This window comes from Dunckerocampus dactyliophorus, chromosome 7 (genome assembly GCF_027744805.1).
Source record: "Dunckerocampus dactyliophorus isolate RoL2022-P2 chromosome 7, RoL_Ddac_1.1, whole genome shotgun sequence".
In the NCBI taxonomy this organism is placed as follows: Eukaryota; Metazoa; Chordata; class Actinopteri; order Syngnathiformes; family Syngnathidae; genus Dunckerocampus; species Dunckerocampus dactyliophorus.
In genome coordinates this window covers 26,001,803-26,017,029 of record NC_072825.1, presented here as the reverse complement: position 1 = coordinate 26,017,029, position 15,227 = coordinate 26,001,803, and the positions used below count along the sequence as shown (strand labels likewise).

Sequence of the window (15,227 nt, the reverse complement as noted above, 5' to 3'; positions counted from 1 at the left end):
CACACACACACAGTGAGGGGGGAGAGAGCAAGATGTATATTATGGTAAACACATGATGCAGTTTATGAGAAGTACTTTCACTGTAATGTCTGACGCTGCTGTACAGTCATACACACACACACGCGCACGCGCACACAGTCATACACACTCACACACACAGAAAAGAGTGAAATTTTCCTTGTGTGGACCAGCTGGAATGTCCCGACTAAAGAGAAATGTCCCCACAATGCAGGTGTCAAAAGCGGTGCCACATAAAGAAGTAAAGCTTGCGTGCACACACACGTGCACACGCACACACACACACACAAAGATTAGTCACTGCTAGAATAAACTGGCAAGATTCAATATTATACCTTGTCTTACATTGGGGACTAGAGATTTATATATGCAAACCAACAGGACGCACCAAACAATCTCTCCCAAGTGAGTCACAGCTTTTCTTCCTGTTACTCACACACACCAGTAATTTGATGGTCAAATGCAGGGCTTGGTAACAATTTTCACAATATGATAGGTGGGCTCAATGTTTTGGGCCTTTTCATAGGAGTTCATGTGGGGGTCTTATTTGTTATTAGAAATGTCATGCAGTGTGGGATCAAACCCTATTGGGTTGGAGGGTCCCCACACCTGCTTTAAGAAAAAACAATCAAAATCCTAAAAGTCAAAAACATAAGAAATTTATGGATAGTTTATGTAAAATCCACTCCATTTATCCATCCATTTATCCTCCATTAGTCCTGAATTAGCTGGTCCGATATCCCATACTCCAAGAGTACTTCCCACAGAATTCCTCAAGGAACACGGTCGAATGCCTTCTCCAAGTCCACAAAACACATGTAGACTGGTTGGGCAAACTCCCATGCACCCGAAAAGACCCTGCCAAGAGTGTTGAGCTAGTCCACAGTTCCACTACCAGGACGAAAATCACACTGCTCCTCCTGATAGATTCAACTATCCGGCGGTAGGAGTTGAAGCTCCTTCTGACTGGGGACTCTGCCAGTCGTTCCCAGCTGACCCTTACAATACCTTTGGGCCTGCCAAGACTGACCGGCATCCTCCCCACACCATCGGAGCCAACTCACCACCAGGTGGTGATCAATTGACAGCTCTGCCCTTCTCTTCACCCAAATGTGCAAAACATATGGCCGCAAGTCCGATGACACGACCACTAAGTCAGTCATCGAAGTGCGGCCCAGGGTGTCCTGGTGCCAGTGCACATGTGGACACCCTTATGCTTGAACATGGTGTTTGTTATGGATAATGGTGTTCGTTATGGAAAATCTGTGACGGGCAGAGCCCTTGCTGTACGTTGAGGTGAGTCCGACTATATCTAGCTGGAACTTCTCAACCTTGCGCACCAGCTCAGGTTCCTTCCCTACCAGAGAGAGCTAGCTTCTGTTGGCGAGGATTGGACCACCAAGGTCCCAGCCTTTGGCTGCCACCCAGCTCACTCTACACCAGACCCCATTGGCCCCATCATCTCCTCATTTGGACTGTGCCCAGCCGGGCTCTATGGGTGTAGGCCCGGCCACCACACGCTCGCCATTGTGCCCCACCCCAAGGCTTGGCTCCAGAGGGGGGTCCTGGTTATATACAGTCACACCTTAGTTTTCGTACGCCCCAGTTTTCGTATGAAAAATGTATGGTTTTCGTACAGTATTGTGCGTAACAAACTAGTCAGTTTGCCCAGTACTTTATCATTCCGCAAAGTCGAGCGCCCAAACAAAGCACCCTAAGCATAGCCGGCACACTGTCCACTTTTTATTGAGTGCGACTGCTAAATAACCCACCCTGGGGGCCAAAGAAAGTTGTGAGTGCCAGCAATTGGATAAGGAAGGTGAGAAACACTATTGAATTCAATCTCAGCAGAATGTACGGGAAGTCCACATCAACAAAAGTTTTTCTTTAAATGATTTCTGCATGAAATCTGCAAGAAAAATATTTTTTGTGACTACAGTATTTTTGGGTGTCTGGAACGGATTAATTTGATTTACATGATTTCCTACGGGAAAAATGAACTTGGTTTTCACAAGTTTCCGTTTTAATTGGACCTTTTGAAACAAATTAATAATTGAAAACAGAGGTACCCCTCAACAATGTTGAATATGAAACTAAACATTACAGGGGCCCAATTAAATGATATTAGGTCCCAGTAGGGCACTCTAGTAACTTTCTTTTAAAGAAATACTCCATAAATCTCAAGATTAAAAAGTCATAATTTTACATCGTGATATTATGAGGAAAAATAACGTCATTTTAATACCATAAAGTTGAAATATTAAAGAAAAAAGTCAGAATATTATGAGAAACAAACAAAATAATAAATAAAGTTGCAGAAAACGTTCTTACATTACGAGAATAAAGTCAAAATATTATGGGAATAAAGTTTACAAGAAGAAAGTTCAAACAAAAACAGCAGAAATGGAAAAAAACAGCTGTAATTTTCTGAGAATAAAGTCAAATTATTAAGATAGACTACTGGAGGACAGGCCGCCTGCAGTTCGAAGGTACGCTGTCCTGGGTGGAGGCGGGGTCTTTTCCCACCTGTGCTTTTGTGGACTCGAGGGCTGATGAGAATTTCATTGACAGTGGGCTAGTGGAACTGCTTAAGATCCCTGTTGAGCCGGTAGACAGACGCAAGATTGTTCGTTCCCTCGACGGACACCCCCTACCTAACATTGAGCATCAGACGTGCACCGCGTCGCTCTTCCTCTCCGGTAATCACCACGAAGCCATCTCCTTTTCTGTCATGTCTTCTTGTTCCGCCCCTGTCGTTGTAGGTCTCCCTTGGCTTCAACGCCATAGTCCTCTTCTTGATTGGTTCACACTTCAAATTTGTAACTGGAGTACTTATTGCCACTCTTACGCTCAGCTCTCCTCCCGCCTCTCCTCCCAACACCTGACCTCTCCCTAGTCGCCAGGGAGTATCACACTCTTAGTGAGGTGTTCAGCAGGGATCGCACTGACACTCCCTCCCCACCGCCCATACGATTGTGTCATTGATTTTTTGCCGGGTGTGCCGCTCCCCTCCTCGCGGCTGTACAATATCTCTCAGTCCAAACAGAAATCACTTGAGGAGTACATTTCTTCCTCCCCCACCGCGTGGCACATCCGTCCCTCTTCCTTCCCGCTGGCGGGAGGGTTATTTTTTGTCCAAAAAAAAAAAAAAAGATGGCACATTACGTCCATGTATTGACTACCATCTCTTCAGAGTGAGAGAGGGAGACGAGTGGAAGACAGCCTTCAGCACTCCCTTAGGCCATTTTGAGTACTGCGTTATGCCATTTGGCCTCACCAACGCCCCGGCGGTTTTTCAGTGTTTCATTAATGATGTCCTGCACGACATGTTAGGTCGGTTTGTTTTTGTTTACCGATATCATTTTTTTCCTTCTTCATTACAGCATCACCGTCAACACGTCCTGCTTGTCCTTCAGCGTCTTCTAGAGAACCGGTTGTTTGTCAAGGCTCAAAAAGGCTCCTTTCACACGTCACCTGTTACCTTTTTGGGTTTTATTTTGGAGAAGGGGTAAGTTAGACCAGACCCTGCTAAGATCCAAGCAGTGGTTGAGGGGCCCACTCCTACAGCCAGGAAGAGTTTTGCAGAGGTTCTTTGGGTTTGCCAACTTTTACTGGTGCTTTATTCGAGATTTCAGTAAAGTGGCTGAACCTCTGAACAAGCTCACATCCTTTAAAGTTGCATTCTCATGGACTCCAGGTGCTGACTTGGCCTTTCGGCGCCTTAAGAGTTTTTTCATTTCCGCTCCTGTCCTTACCCATCCTAATCCCTCTCTCCCTTTTGTTGTCGAGGTTGATGCGTCAGACACGGGAGTCGGGGCCGTGCTCTCCCAGTGCTCCAGCTCTGACCAGCGGCTGCACCCCTGCGCCTTCTTCTCCAGGCGTCTGTCGCACACTGAGTGCAACTATGATGTTGGCACTAGGGAGCTGTTGGCGTTGATTCTTGCTCTTCAGAAGTGGAGGCACTGGTTGGAAGGAGTGTCCCATCCCTTTGTCATCTACACAGATCGCAGGAACCTTACTTACAAACGCTCCGCCCAACACCTCAATCCACACCAGGCACGGTGGTCCCTATTCCTGACCAAGTTTGACTTCACCCTCACCTACCGCCCTGGGTCGCAAAACGGAAAGTCGGGCGCGCTTTCACGGACATTTGCACCACCTGTTGAGGATCCCCAAGACCATCCTTCCTCAGACCCGGATTCTTGGTGCCGTCCAAGCGGAGGTGGAGAGGCATGTTCTGGAGGCCGTGAGGGACACGGCCCCACCTTCTGGTTGCCCTGCCGGTCGGCTGTTTGTCCCTAGCGGCCCAGATATTTCCCTCCAAGGAGCCAGGAGGTGCCGTGCCATCACTGGCCTCCCACCTCTGTCGCATCCACCAGGTGTGGCGCAACACCAAATTAGCCCTGGCCCGCGAGGCCAAGCGCAATCAGAGATTGGCCGATCACCATTGGACGGTGCCGCTGGACTATAAATCAGGTCAGAAAGTGTGGCTGTCATCCTGGGACCTTCCCCTGGCTGTGGAATCCAGGAAATTTGCACCCAGATTCGTCGGTCCTTTTGAAGTTGTGCAGATGGTGAACCCTGTGTCAGTCTGGTTGAAGACTACCCGGTGTACCACGTGTCTCGTCTCAAGCCTGTCACTTCCTGTGAGCTCAGCCCTCCTCCAGTGCCTCCTCCTCCACCACGGTTGATTGAGGGTCACCCCTCTTTCACCGCCAAAGCTATCCTGGACGCCAGGAGGTGGGGCAGGGATGTTCAGTGGCTCAGCGACTGGGAGGGATACGGAGGACTGGTCATGGGTTGCTCGGTCTCTCATCCTCGACCTTCACTCCTCACGGAGTTCTACCGTAAGTTCCTGGATAAACCGGGTGGCGTCCGTTGAGTGGAGGGGGGGGATACTGTCATGCTCTACGGTGACACAGGTCTGTTCCTATTAGTTTGTATTCATTATTCAGTGGTATTGTGTGTTATGTTTATTCTCATGCCCCGTATGTTGGCCTTTCAGATGCAGACACCTGAGCTGGCCGGAGCTACTGGACTCCTGCAGCTGTTCCTCATTAGCGCCCTTCATTATCCCCTCAACTGCTACTGGCCAGCGCTGGAATATTCCCTCTCACTGCTCCTGCTAACCGCACGTTTGTTCGCTGTATTGGACTCACCTCTTCTTATGGTCTTCAGCTGCCGTCCTGCAGCCCAGTATCCCGTCCAGCTCCTACGGTGGTACCTTCTGGAGATATATTTATGTAATTGTTTTTTTTTTCTCCACTCTGTCTGCCTGTTTTTGCACCTTCGGCCTCAGTTCTTGTTTTTTCTCCCTTGTTTTGCTTCCCTATTAAACTGTTCGAATTGTTTGAACTGTCCTGTGTCTGCATCCTGGGATTCATCCACATCGCTCTCGCTTGGCGTGACAATAATATTATGAAAGAAAATTTACAAAGATTATTTAAGAAGAAATTTGAAATATTTGTAAAATTAAAAAAACAACAGCAAATTGGGGAAAAAAACCCGAAGTTCATTGTAATAATCGACTTTTTCACCGATATCACAAAGCTAAGATGAATTTTTATAAATAAAAAAAAAATTACTGTATATAAATTTTTACCATATCTACTGTACATGTGTAGCTTTGGAAAATATCAAAGTGGCCCTTGCGTACATTTATTTTTCACTGTGAAAAGTTTTGGACACCTCTGATTTAAATGTTAAAGCAAAGCAGAGCCTTGCCAGATGTAATTACACTGACATAATGGCTAAATGAGAGTACGGCTAAAGGGTGCACATGCAGTACAAGCATTTATTATATGTACTTACTGCAGTCCATGACAGGTAGAGAGGGCTGCAAAGGAGTTTGGAACATCCCTCACCTTCCCCTGATAGTAGCAGTGTTCTCCTCCCTGTTAAAACACACACGTACTGTATATTAGGTTCACACACATGCTGATATTGTGAGAAGATATAGGACATGTGTCATCATTTGCTCTTCATCATCGTCGGGTCTCCCTTTATTTACAATCTCTGCAAGCGTAAACACGTTTATTTCCCAAAGAAGTGCACGGCATCTAAAATCTAACGGCCATTAAGCAGGAAGCTGGACTCCCTGAGGAAACTCGGCTTTTATCTGGAGGATCGATTGCTGCGCTGATGCTGCGCATAGCGACGCACTGCTACACCCTCTCATTTTATCATTTTGCACGCACGTGCTTGCTGTTAAAAGCATTTGAATGCTGAATATCGAAACACTGTGTTGAATATCAGACTTCCAAACAGGAGCCATCACTGCAACACTCTGGACTCCAGTACTCCATCCAGGGGTACACAAAGTGCGGCACCGGGGCCATTTTCACCCCGCAGCTTGTTTTTTATTGGACCTTGGCACATTCAAAAAATAAAATTATAATGAAATTATTAATGAGATATTTTATTCGATTTTTTTTTTTATTTAAAGCCTTTTTTTTTTTTTACAATAATATTTATCATTAAAGTAATTGAGTTTGTCACCTATAACAGTGGATTCCCAACCCCAGGGCCGTGGGTCATTTGGTACCGGGCCGCATAATTTCGCATAATTTCCATTATTTAATTTTTTTATGTTTGATTTTGAAAAGTGGCTGGATTCTCTCTGTTACATCCGTCTCACTTGACGCATGTCCATTGTGCGTGTGCTAACTTTATGTCATGCCGCACAGATAGACTACTACTGTATTTTTACCATTTTTCTTTCACCTCATATTTGGTCTCAAATGCTGATACTATGTGGGAATGCATAAAGGTAAGTTTTGATGACATATTTAGTGCTAATGTGCACATTTGTCTCAAGTTAATTCATGCTAGTGCATTGCCTTTTACCACACACTTCAAACAGCGATGTAATAATCTCTCTGGAAAAACTTGGCTGGAACTTGAACTGGTGGATGGTGGGTCGGCATTCATTTTGTGCTTTTAATTTGATGTTATTCATGTCTTAGTTTTACACAATACATAATAAATAAGAAAATTAGATCGCTAATTTAGCAGGGTAAACACACCAAACATTGATTCTGGTCTTGTTCGGAAAGGATGGTGTCTCGTTTAAAGGCCTTCATACTTTTGTTACGCCCTTAAATACGTATCGTACATAATATATTCTAGAGGGAGGACTTTTCTACAATAGGTCAAATAATAACTCTAAATTAAACATGTATAAAATGGCATCATAATTCAGTTCAATATCAAATATCGTACTAATTTGCAGCTGAGAGGAGTGAATCCTAATCCATCATGAAACCGCTACTTATGTGATGTAACAACGCCTCAGAAGGCTCTCCCTAACAGACGGTCAGATTGGAGCGGATTATCACTCTTAATCTCGTGTTAGTTCAACATTCTGTGACACAGCTACTCAAATTCCACTGGAGTAGAAAGTGAATGGAGTTGGACTGGAAACTTAATACACACAAACGTGATTAAAAAAAAAAAAAAAAAAGGTTCCCAAGATGCAAATTAGAAAAATACAGAGACTACTTTGACGAGTGTGAGTCTTCTGTGTTCTGAGCACTTCACACTTAAGAGGTGGGGCCAGCATGATTGTACAAGAATGACCTAATGCGATCCCTCCCCCCACCAGTTATTAATGATAATCACCATTTGTATGGTACAAATAAGGCACAAAATTAACTCAGTCAAACTCAGCCATTTTTCAAAAGACAACCCCTTCAGTACCGGCCATTTTAGACCATTTTGACTGATCTTTCAAGGCACACAGAATATTGTGTTCTATGGCAATAAATCCACGGAACCTACCAAAAGAAAGATACATTTCAAGCATAACTTTCACTTTGACACTAATATTTTTTACTTTTGTGACAGCTCAAATATCTAAACACATTTTACCACAAGATAAACAACACAAAAAAGTGATCGTTTTACTTTAAAATAATTTATATACAAATACAACACTACTTACATGAAGTATTTAAATTTTTACATTTGGAACACGACTATGTGTTTGTGCACAGGTGTGCACGCGCGTTTGCATGTGTTAAAATTTCCCTACAATGCGTAACCTTCTGCACGATACACTCCTCCACGCTCTCTCACTTCCTCCTTCCTGTCATGGGTGATTCTTCCATTGAAATGATCCCTGCCGAGCTCTTATCAAATGCACTTCTGCCAGCTTGTGGCCGTTTTTATGACTTAAAAACATTAACTAACGTTAATGCATTAGTGCAGAGTTGCATCATCATCTCTTTTTTGTACAAGATGTATAAATATGTTGTTGGGATCGGTCGTTTGGGATTATGAATACGTCTTTGGTATTGAAAGAGTTAAAGTTCACAGTATGCATACAGTATTCACACACTGGCATAGGTGTGCATAATGTAGATGATAACCATTACTTTGTATCATAATGATGAACAGCACAACCAAAATTAAGCCACAACAGTAGCTTCATTCACACACTGGCACATGCGTGTGTAATGTAGACATGCCAGTTAATGAGATTGCTGTTCCTGACAGTTATTAATGATAACCACCAACTTGTGTAATATAAATAAATAGAAAGTCACAAACTATTCCACGAAATTAAATCACACACAGGCTCGCACATGCCCAGGCAATGTAGACGTGTCATAAACATAATACAATTACTCCTCCCCCAAGTTCCAAATGACAACTTCCAACTTGTACAGTATAATAGAAATAAACAGAAAGACTTGGAATATTCCACAAAGTCAAAGCCCAGGGTAGGTTGCTCTTAGTACACTCGCACATGTCCGCACAGTTGTACTGTAGAATTGTCATGAGCAATGTGATTACTCCTCCCACCAGTTATTAATGATAACCACCACTTTGGGTCATAAAAATAAATAGGACAAGTCAAAATAAGCCACAAAATCCAAAGTTTGCCCACACACACACTGGCACAGGCATGCGCAATGTACACGTGTCATAATTCATGTAATCGCTTGTCATATAAACAATGCCATCACTTCTCCCAGTTATAAATGATAACCGTTAACTTGTATAATAGAAATAGACAGAAAGTGTCAGGGTCTTGTGGTGTCGGAAGCTCGACCCCCAGTATGCAGAAGACGAGGCAGCGGTGTGCAAATAAAAATCTTGGTGCAGATACTCACAATTGTACAGGAACTTAAAGCGCGACAGAGGAAAAAGCTCTGCGAAACAACACTAATGGTGGTAGTAGTAGTAGTAGTAGTAGTAACAGGTAAGTAACTTCTCAGGTTACAGCACAGGTGAGATGAATACAGGCAATGATCCAGCGGCGTATTCGAGGCAGTGCTGGGCTTTTAAACCCCACAAATGTTCATCGCTGCCACCTGTGCAGCAACCACCTGGGGTAAAGCGGATGCAGTTTTCTCTCAGCAGGAAGTGCAGCCCGCCAAAGCAAGAGCGCAGGACAGGAAGTGCTCGCTCCTGTCCTGCGGAACATGACAGAAGCACCAGTATATTCCACAAAGTCAAAGCCCAGAGTAAGATTGCTCGTATACTCGCACATGCATGCGCAGTGTAGACGTGTCCTAATTAATGCTATCGCTCCTCCCGCCAGTTATTAACGACAAAACACTCATTTTGTGTCATGTAAAGAAATAGGACGACTTGAAATAAGCCACAAAATTAAAGTACAGTACCCTCCTTCTGAAAATAGCAGATGCAAGCGCAACGTCGATGTACTGTATAATGTGACTGCTCCTCCTGCCAATTATTAATTATAAACAGCACATTTTGTCATAAAAATAAACATGACGTGTTGCGTAAGTCATGCAATCGCTCTCCCCGCCAGTTATTATTAATAACCACCACTTTGTGACATAAAAAGCAAGAGGATGACTGAAAATAAGCCACAAAATGAATGTCCACAGCACTCTCATTCACGCACTTGCACATGTGCTCATAATTGGTCCTCCTGTCAGTTATTCATGATAACCACCGACTTGCATAACAGAAATAAGTAAAAAGACTCCAAATATTCCACAAATTCAAAGCCCGTGGTGAGATTGCTCATATTATCGCACATGCACAAGCAGTGTAGACTTGTCGTATAATTAAAATGATGGCTCCTCTCTCATGTTCTTAATGATGACCATGACTTTATATCATAACCATAAACAGGACGACTCGAAACAAGCCACAAAATTAGAGTGCGCAGTACCCTCATTCGCACACGTGTGCACAATGTAGATGCGATTGCTCCTCCCACCAGTTATTAATAATAACCGTCACCTTGCACAATAGAAATAAAAATAAAGACTCAAAATAAGTTTGAGAAGTTGCAGTAATATAGCGTGTGATGCCACACATACGGGCCGGAGCCTAAACGCTGTAGAGCAGTGTGAGTGGATGATGTGGAGAATCTTACAGCGGTGATGACTGTCCTCCCTTTGGCTGACAAATGCTTCTCCACGTACTCCGAAGACAGCAGATCACTGGGAAGAGAGAAGACAAGAGAAAGAAGGGAAAAATTACCAAATGTTTAAAATGTATGGCGTTCATTCAAGTGTCACGCTTATATTTTATGGAATGAATGTATTCCATCTCGGACGCAAGGAGTCTGAAAATAATCAACTGGGCTAATTATGACCTCAGCAAAGAGGGACGAGGCTATTTCCAGCCAGCAAACACAATTAAACAAATGTGTGTGCGCCTTGGAGACATTGTCTGTGTGAGGAGTGTCTATCACTGCGCTGAAGGACGGATAGAGGTTGGAGTAAAAACAGCAACACGGGCAGAATAGGAAGGGAAGAGGAAATAAATTGAGAGGGCTAAGTAGGAGAAAGACAGTAAAACTGATGTGTGTGCGTGAGTGTGTGTGTGTGTGCGTGTGTGTGCGTGCTTTCTCAGCAGCAAGAATCCCAAAGGAGATATACCCGACCCAACCTGAGACAAAGATATATGGGGTATAATGGTGACACACTGCACTGCACGATACTGCAGAGAAGTATAAATAACAATCAGCAAAAGTTAGAATTCACTTATATTACAGTCAATGTATTTATATTATGTTATTGTTTTAATGGATTTATTGGTATATTATTAACATACAGCATTGACCCGAATATAAGACGGCATTTTTTTCTGTAGGAAAAAGTTATGCCTCCTGGTGAGCTTGGGTATATAATAATCTATCTTGGTGGTCAAATTCATTCATTCATTCATTCATTCAAAAGAGCATCAAAGATATCTTGCATTTGACTTGTTTGTAAATCTAGCTCTAGCCGGCACTACGGTTTGAGTGTTTCAATGAAGTTAAAAAACAAAAAAACGCTCTCTTCAAGAAGCATCATCCAGCTCACACATGCATGACCTCTTCAGGATGCAGTGGTACTGTAAGTGCCTCCTGTATGACGTTTCTGTGTATTTTATTGTCCGATTAGAAAGAATAATGATGACAACAGTTACATTACAGACATTACACAGGCTATAGAAAGACATGGTTTATAATAAATATTTCTGCAACATTATATTATTGGCGACATGCTGGCGCCATGATCCCACTGGGTGTGCACTCAGATGGCAGGCAGGGCTTGCGCACTAAGCCGAGAAGCGACGCTCATGGTGGCCTCATCTTTGGTTTATGCCCATTTGATCGGGAAATGTGAAAATTCAGCCATTTTTACTTGAGAACATGTTAAAAACGATTGGAATCTTACAGAAAATAAATGTATAAGACAGTTCAACGGACACATTTTAACATTTATTTTTCCATTTTTCCATCATGACAAGTGAGGCTCTGCCCCACCTGCCACCCCTGACCAGACGTCACTGCTTTACATACAGGCAAACTAACTGAGCTTTTCTTGCTGTCACTCTCACACACCAGTGACCCGGAGAGAGGCAGCCGCGACAAAAAGAGACCCGCTGGAAAACAGTGCCTCAAAGTTTGTTAGCGAGTCGAACAACTCCAGCAGCTAAGCAATATGAAAAGAATAAATATGATGATGATAATTATGACATTACATATGATTTTAAAAAAATTAGTATAATTTTTCTGTCTTATATATTTTATATTTTTCCCAAAAAACTGTTCTTGAAAAAGAGGGTTTGTCTTATATTCATATCTACGATACTATCTTGTACTGTGTATTGTTAACTGCATTTATTAGACTAAACTTCCAGAAAATTGAAATGAACAATCAATAATTTGATTGTTTTTAAAAAATAGGTTTTTATAGGATGGATGAATCTCTTTGAATGTTCTGGGCTCCTGTTTCAATGCCAGTGTCGTTTGTATTGAGCAGAACAATGCTACCCCAAAGGAGCTGTACCGTGGTGTCAATTTAGTATAAATTCCCATAAAAGTTTTTTTTTTTTTTTTAGACTGCAAGCTTCTTTTGGACTGAATCAAGAGTGCCTCTGCTGGTTGCGGCCAAGCAGTGAACTCAAGTTATCTTCAAATAATGCAGGATAAAACAGGGGACTTGAAGATAAATGCATAAAAGTGTTAAATTCATATATATGCAGTAGCTGGTCATTTCCATACTTTTTAAACATATTTAATTCCGTTATATATGGCGACCGTGTATCAAAAATGAGTGAGGTGCTCCCCTCCATTAGGCAAAACAGGAAGTAAGGTGTATTATTATTACATATTCTGCCTCACAACAGAGTGCGGACTCACACAGGAAATAGACTCCTCTCTAAGACTAATGGCCGCTTCAGTCTGGTAATAAAAGCACAGCACACAGGAGAGGAGAGGCAGGGGAGATAAAATGGAAAGATGGAGGAATGGCTATCAAGGGTCGAATAAAGAGGTAGTGAATGTTAAAAAGAGGGGGGTGTCAACGCAGCCTCAGGGCTATAACAAATATCCCATCATGCACCAGTCCATGGAAAAACCCATCACCAATGTGTATGGAATATAAGTGCCAACAAATGAAATAAACAAAAGTATAGAAAAGAAGCAATTTTCTTGAAAAAAAAAAATTGTGATGGAGACATTCAGTGTGTGCGTGCGTGTGTGTGTGTGTGTGTGTGTGTGTGTGTGTGTGAGAAAGTCCCTGTGGGTCAAAAGCGTGCTGTTAGCCTTTGTTCTGCTAGGATTTGTGTTTAAGATTCACAGCTTGTGATCTTTATCGCCACGCCACGCTAAGCCCAGGCGAGGCAGGATAGGGAAAGAGGGGGATTTAGCATCGTGAGGCATCATGACAAGCACACCGGCCTCTGATGGTGGAGGGCTGATAACAGATTTAAGCTAATTGTTACGGGATTTAAATAATTTATTAGATAGACAAAAGACAAAACTTCAGCCCCCATGCTCCACATACACACACACACACACACACACACACACACCCCTCTCCTCCTGTTAACATGCCATAGTAACAGCAACAGTAACAGCCAGCAGTTGTACTTGGTCAATAAACACTATGTGCATGAGAACCAACCGCTTGTGTTCCCAAGTCTTACCAAAAAGTGTATTTTAAAGGAAAACTGCACTTTTTTTTTAAATTTTGCCCATCATCCACAATCCTTATGTGACACAAGAATGCATAATGTATGTCTCTCTTTTCTGTGCCTTCTAAAGATATAAAAGCAGCTAAAAAGACGCAGCTAAGAATGCACGTAATGGGAAACAAATATTGCGCCTATAAAGCCTCCTGAAAAAAACTACAAAAAGCACAAGCAACGCTCCATTTACAAATAATGCGCCGTGCATATTAACCAAGCTACAGCAACATTGTTATTATTCTTATTAACATCGTTACACCACACATTCGCCTGCAGCGTGTCGGCGCCGCAGTCACAACGCCTCTGGCCACTACCAAAAGGTAACGCTACAGATTGGGGTTGCCGCTACTGCTGCTGTGTTTTTATTTTTTAGTTTGTAAAAGTTAATGCTAGGTGTAGCGTTCCTTTCTATGTTGCTATGTGAAATCAATGCACCCAGGAAGGAAGTTCTGCTAATGCTTAAAAGGACCAAAATACGGCAAAATGCTGTAAGTATTACATGTTATCATGATACTACATGGTTACAGCATCTATATAAAACCATAAAACCTTCTTGGAGGTTTTCGGAGGTGTTTTAATAGCGGTCTTTTTAGGTGGCATAGGCGTGTCCCATTACATGCATTACGAGCTGTCCCTTTTTATATCTTTAGAACGCATAAAAAAGAGAAAGGTATGTGTGTTCATGTCTCACATAAGGATTGGGAATGTTGGGCAAAATTCCAAAAAATGTGCAGTTTTCCTTTAAACACTCTGCGCTAGCGTATACTGCATGAGTATTTCAAAAGATGACCTACGGTAGTGTGTAGTGTGCAAACGTCTAGGCTACCATGTTGTTTTAGCACTACCATAATGACCACATGTTCAGTATTCAGTGTTTCCCACAGGACTGCTATTTGCAACTTACAACTTTACAGTTGTGGCGAAATAGTTTTGAGAATGAATTTTCACAAAGTTTGCTGCTTCAGTGTTTTTAGATCATTTTGTCAGATTTGTTACTATATTTTGTTACTATGTTGTTCCCCCAGCCACTTAGTTAGCACTTTTGCCTTTGGAAAAGGCACTGTTCATCACTAAACTGTTATGGGATGGTTGGGAGAAGTTGCTTTTGGAGGTTGTTTTGGTACCATTCTTTATTCATGGCTGTGTTCTTAGGCCAAATTTTGAGTGAGCCCATTCCCTTGGCTGAGAATGATTTCCGGAAGCTTTCTTGTTGGCATGACCCAGGACTGATGGTAGCACACACATTTTATTCTCTGGACAAGCTTTATTTCCTGGATGCCCCAAACAATTAGAGAGGGGATTCAAAATAGAAAATGGTTTTACCCCGGTCTTCAGGAGTCCAATACCCATATCTTTTGCAGGATACCAGTCTGTACATGATGTTTTTCCTGGAGAGAAGTGGCCACCAGGCCATCTTCCAAAAGTCTTAAAAAGTACTCACGCCTGCCTGCTACCATTCCTGAGCAAGCGCTGCTTTGGTACCCCGATCCCACAGCTAAATCCACTTTCCGAGACAGTCCAGACGCTTGCTGGACTCTTCACAACAATTGAACCTGACATCCTACTAGCAGCAATAGAAGCCCTTTCTGTGCTAGGCAATGCTAACTGCGCATGTTTCCTTAAGGTTCACCGTGCTTAACGGAGGAAAAACAAAGATTTCAAGCATCACCCCCATTTTTAAAGCTGTGTTATTCTCAGAGTCATCTCCAGCCTTTATCCTTGTCAACATGATCAGCTATAGTATGTTAACCAGAGGATCGCTA

General features: G+C 42.8%; 1 protein-coding gene across 6 annotated transcripts in view; it reads right to left on the bottom strand.

Annotated features, from left to right (window-relative positions):
* Positions 1-15,227, bottom strand: part of adam22 (ADAM metallopeptidase domain 22) — a 92,075-nt gene that overhangs the window by 49,878 nt on the left and 26,970 nt on the right. For all 6 annotated transcript variants that reach the window (XR_008572059.1, XM_054782208.1, XM_054782210.1 and 3 more), the window contains exons 4-5: positions 10,376-10,442; positions 5,830-5,912 (exon numbers count right to left, since the gene is read on the bottom strand). Coding sequence is in view for 5 of the 6 variants with exons in the window: in XM_054782208.1 (XP_054638183.1) it covers positions 5,830-5,912; positions 10,376-10,442 (150 nt within the window). In the remaining variant the exon portion in view is untranslated. The remainder of the gene's footprint in view (positions 1-5,829; positions 5,913-10,375; positions 10,443-15,227) is intronic.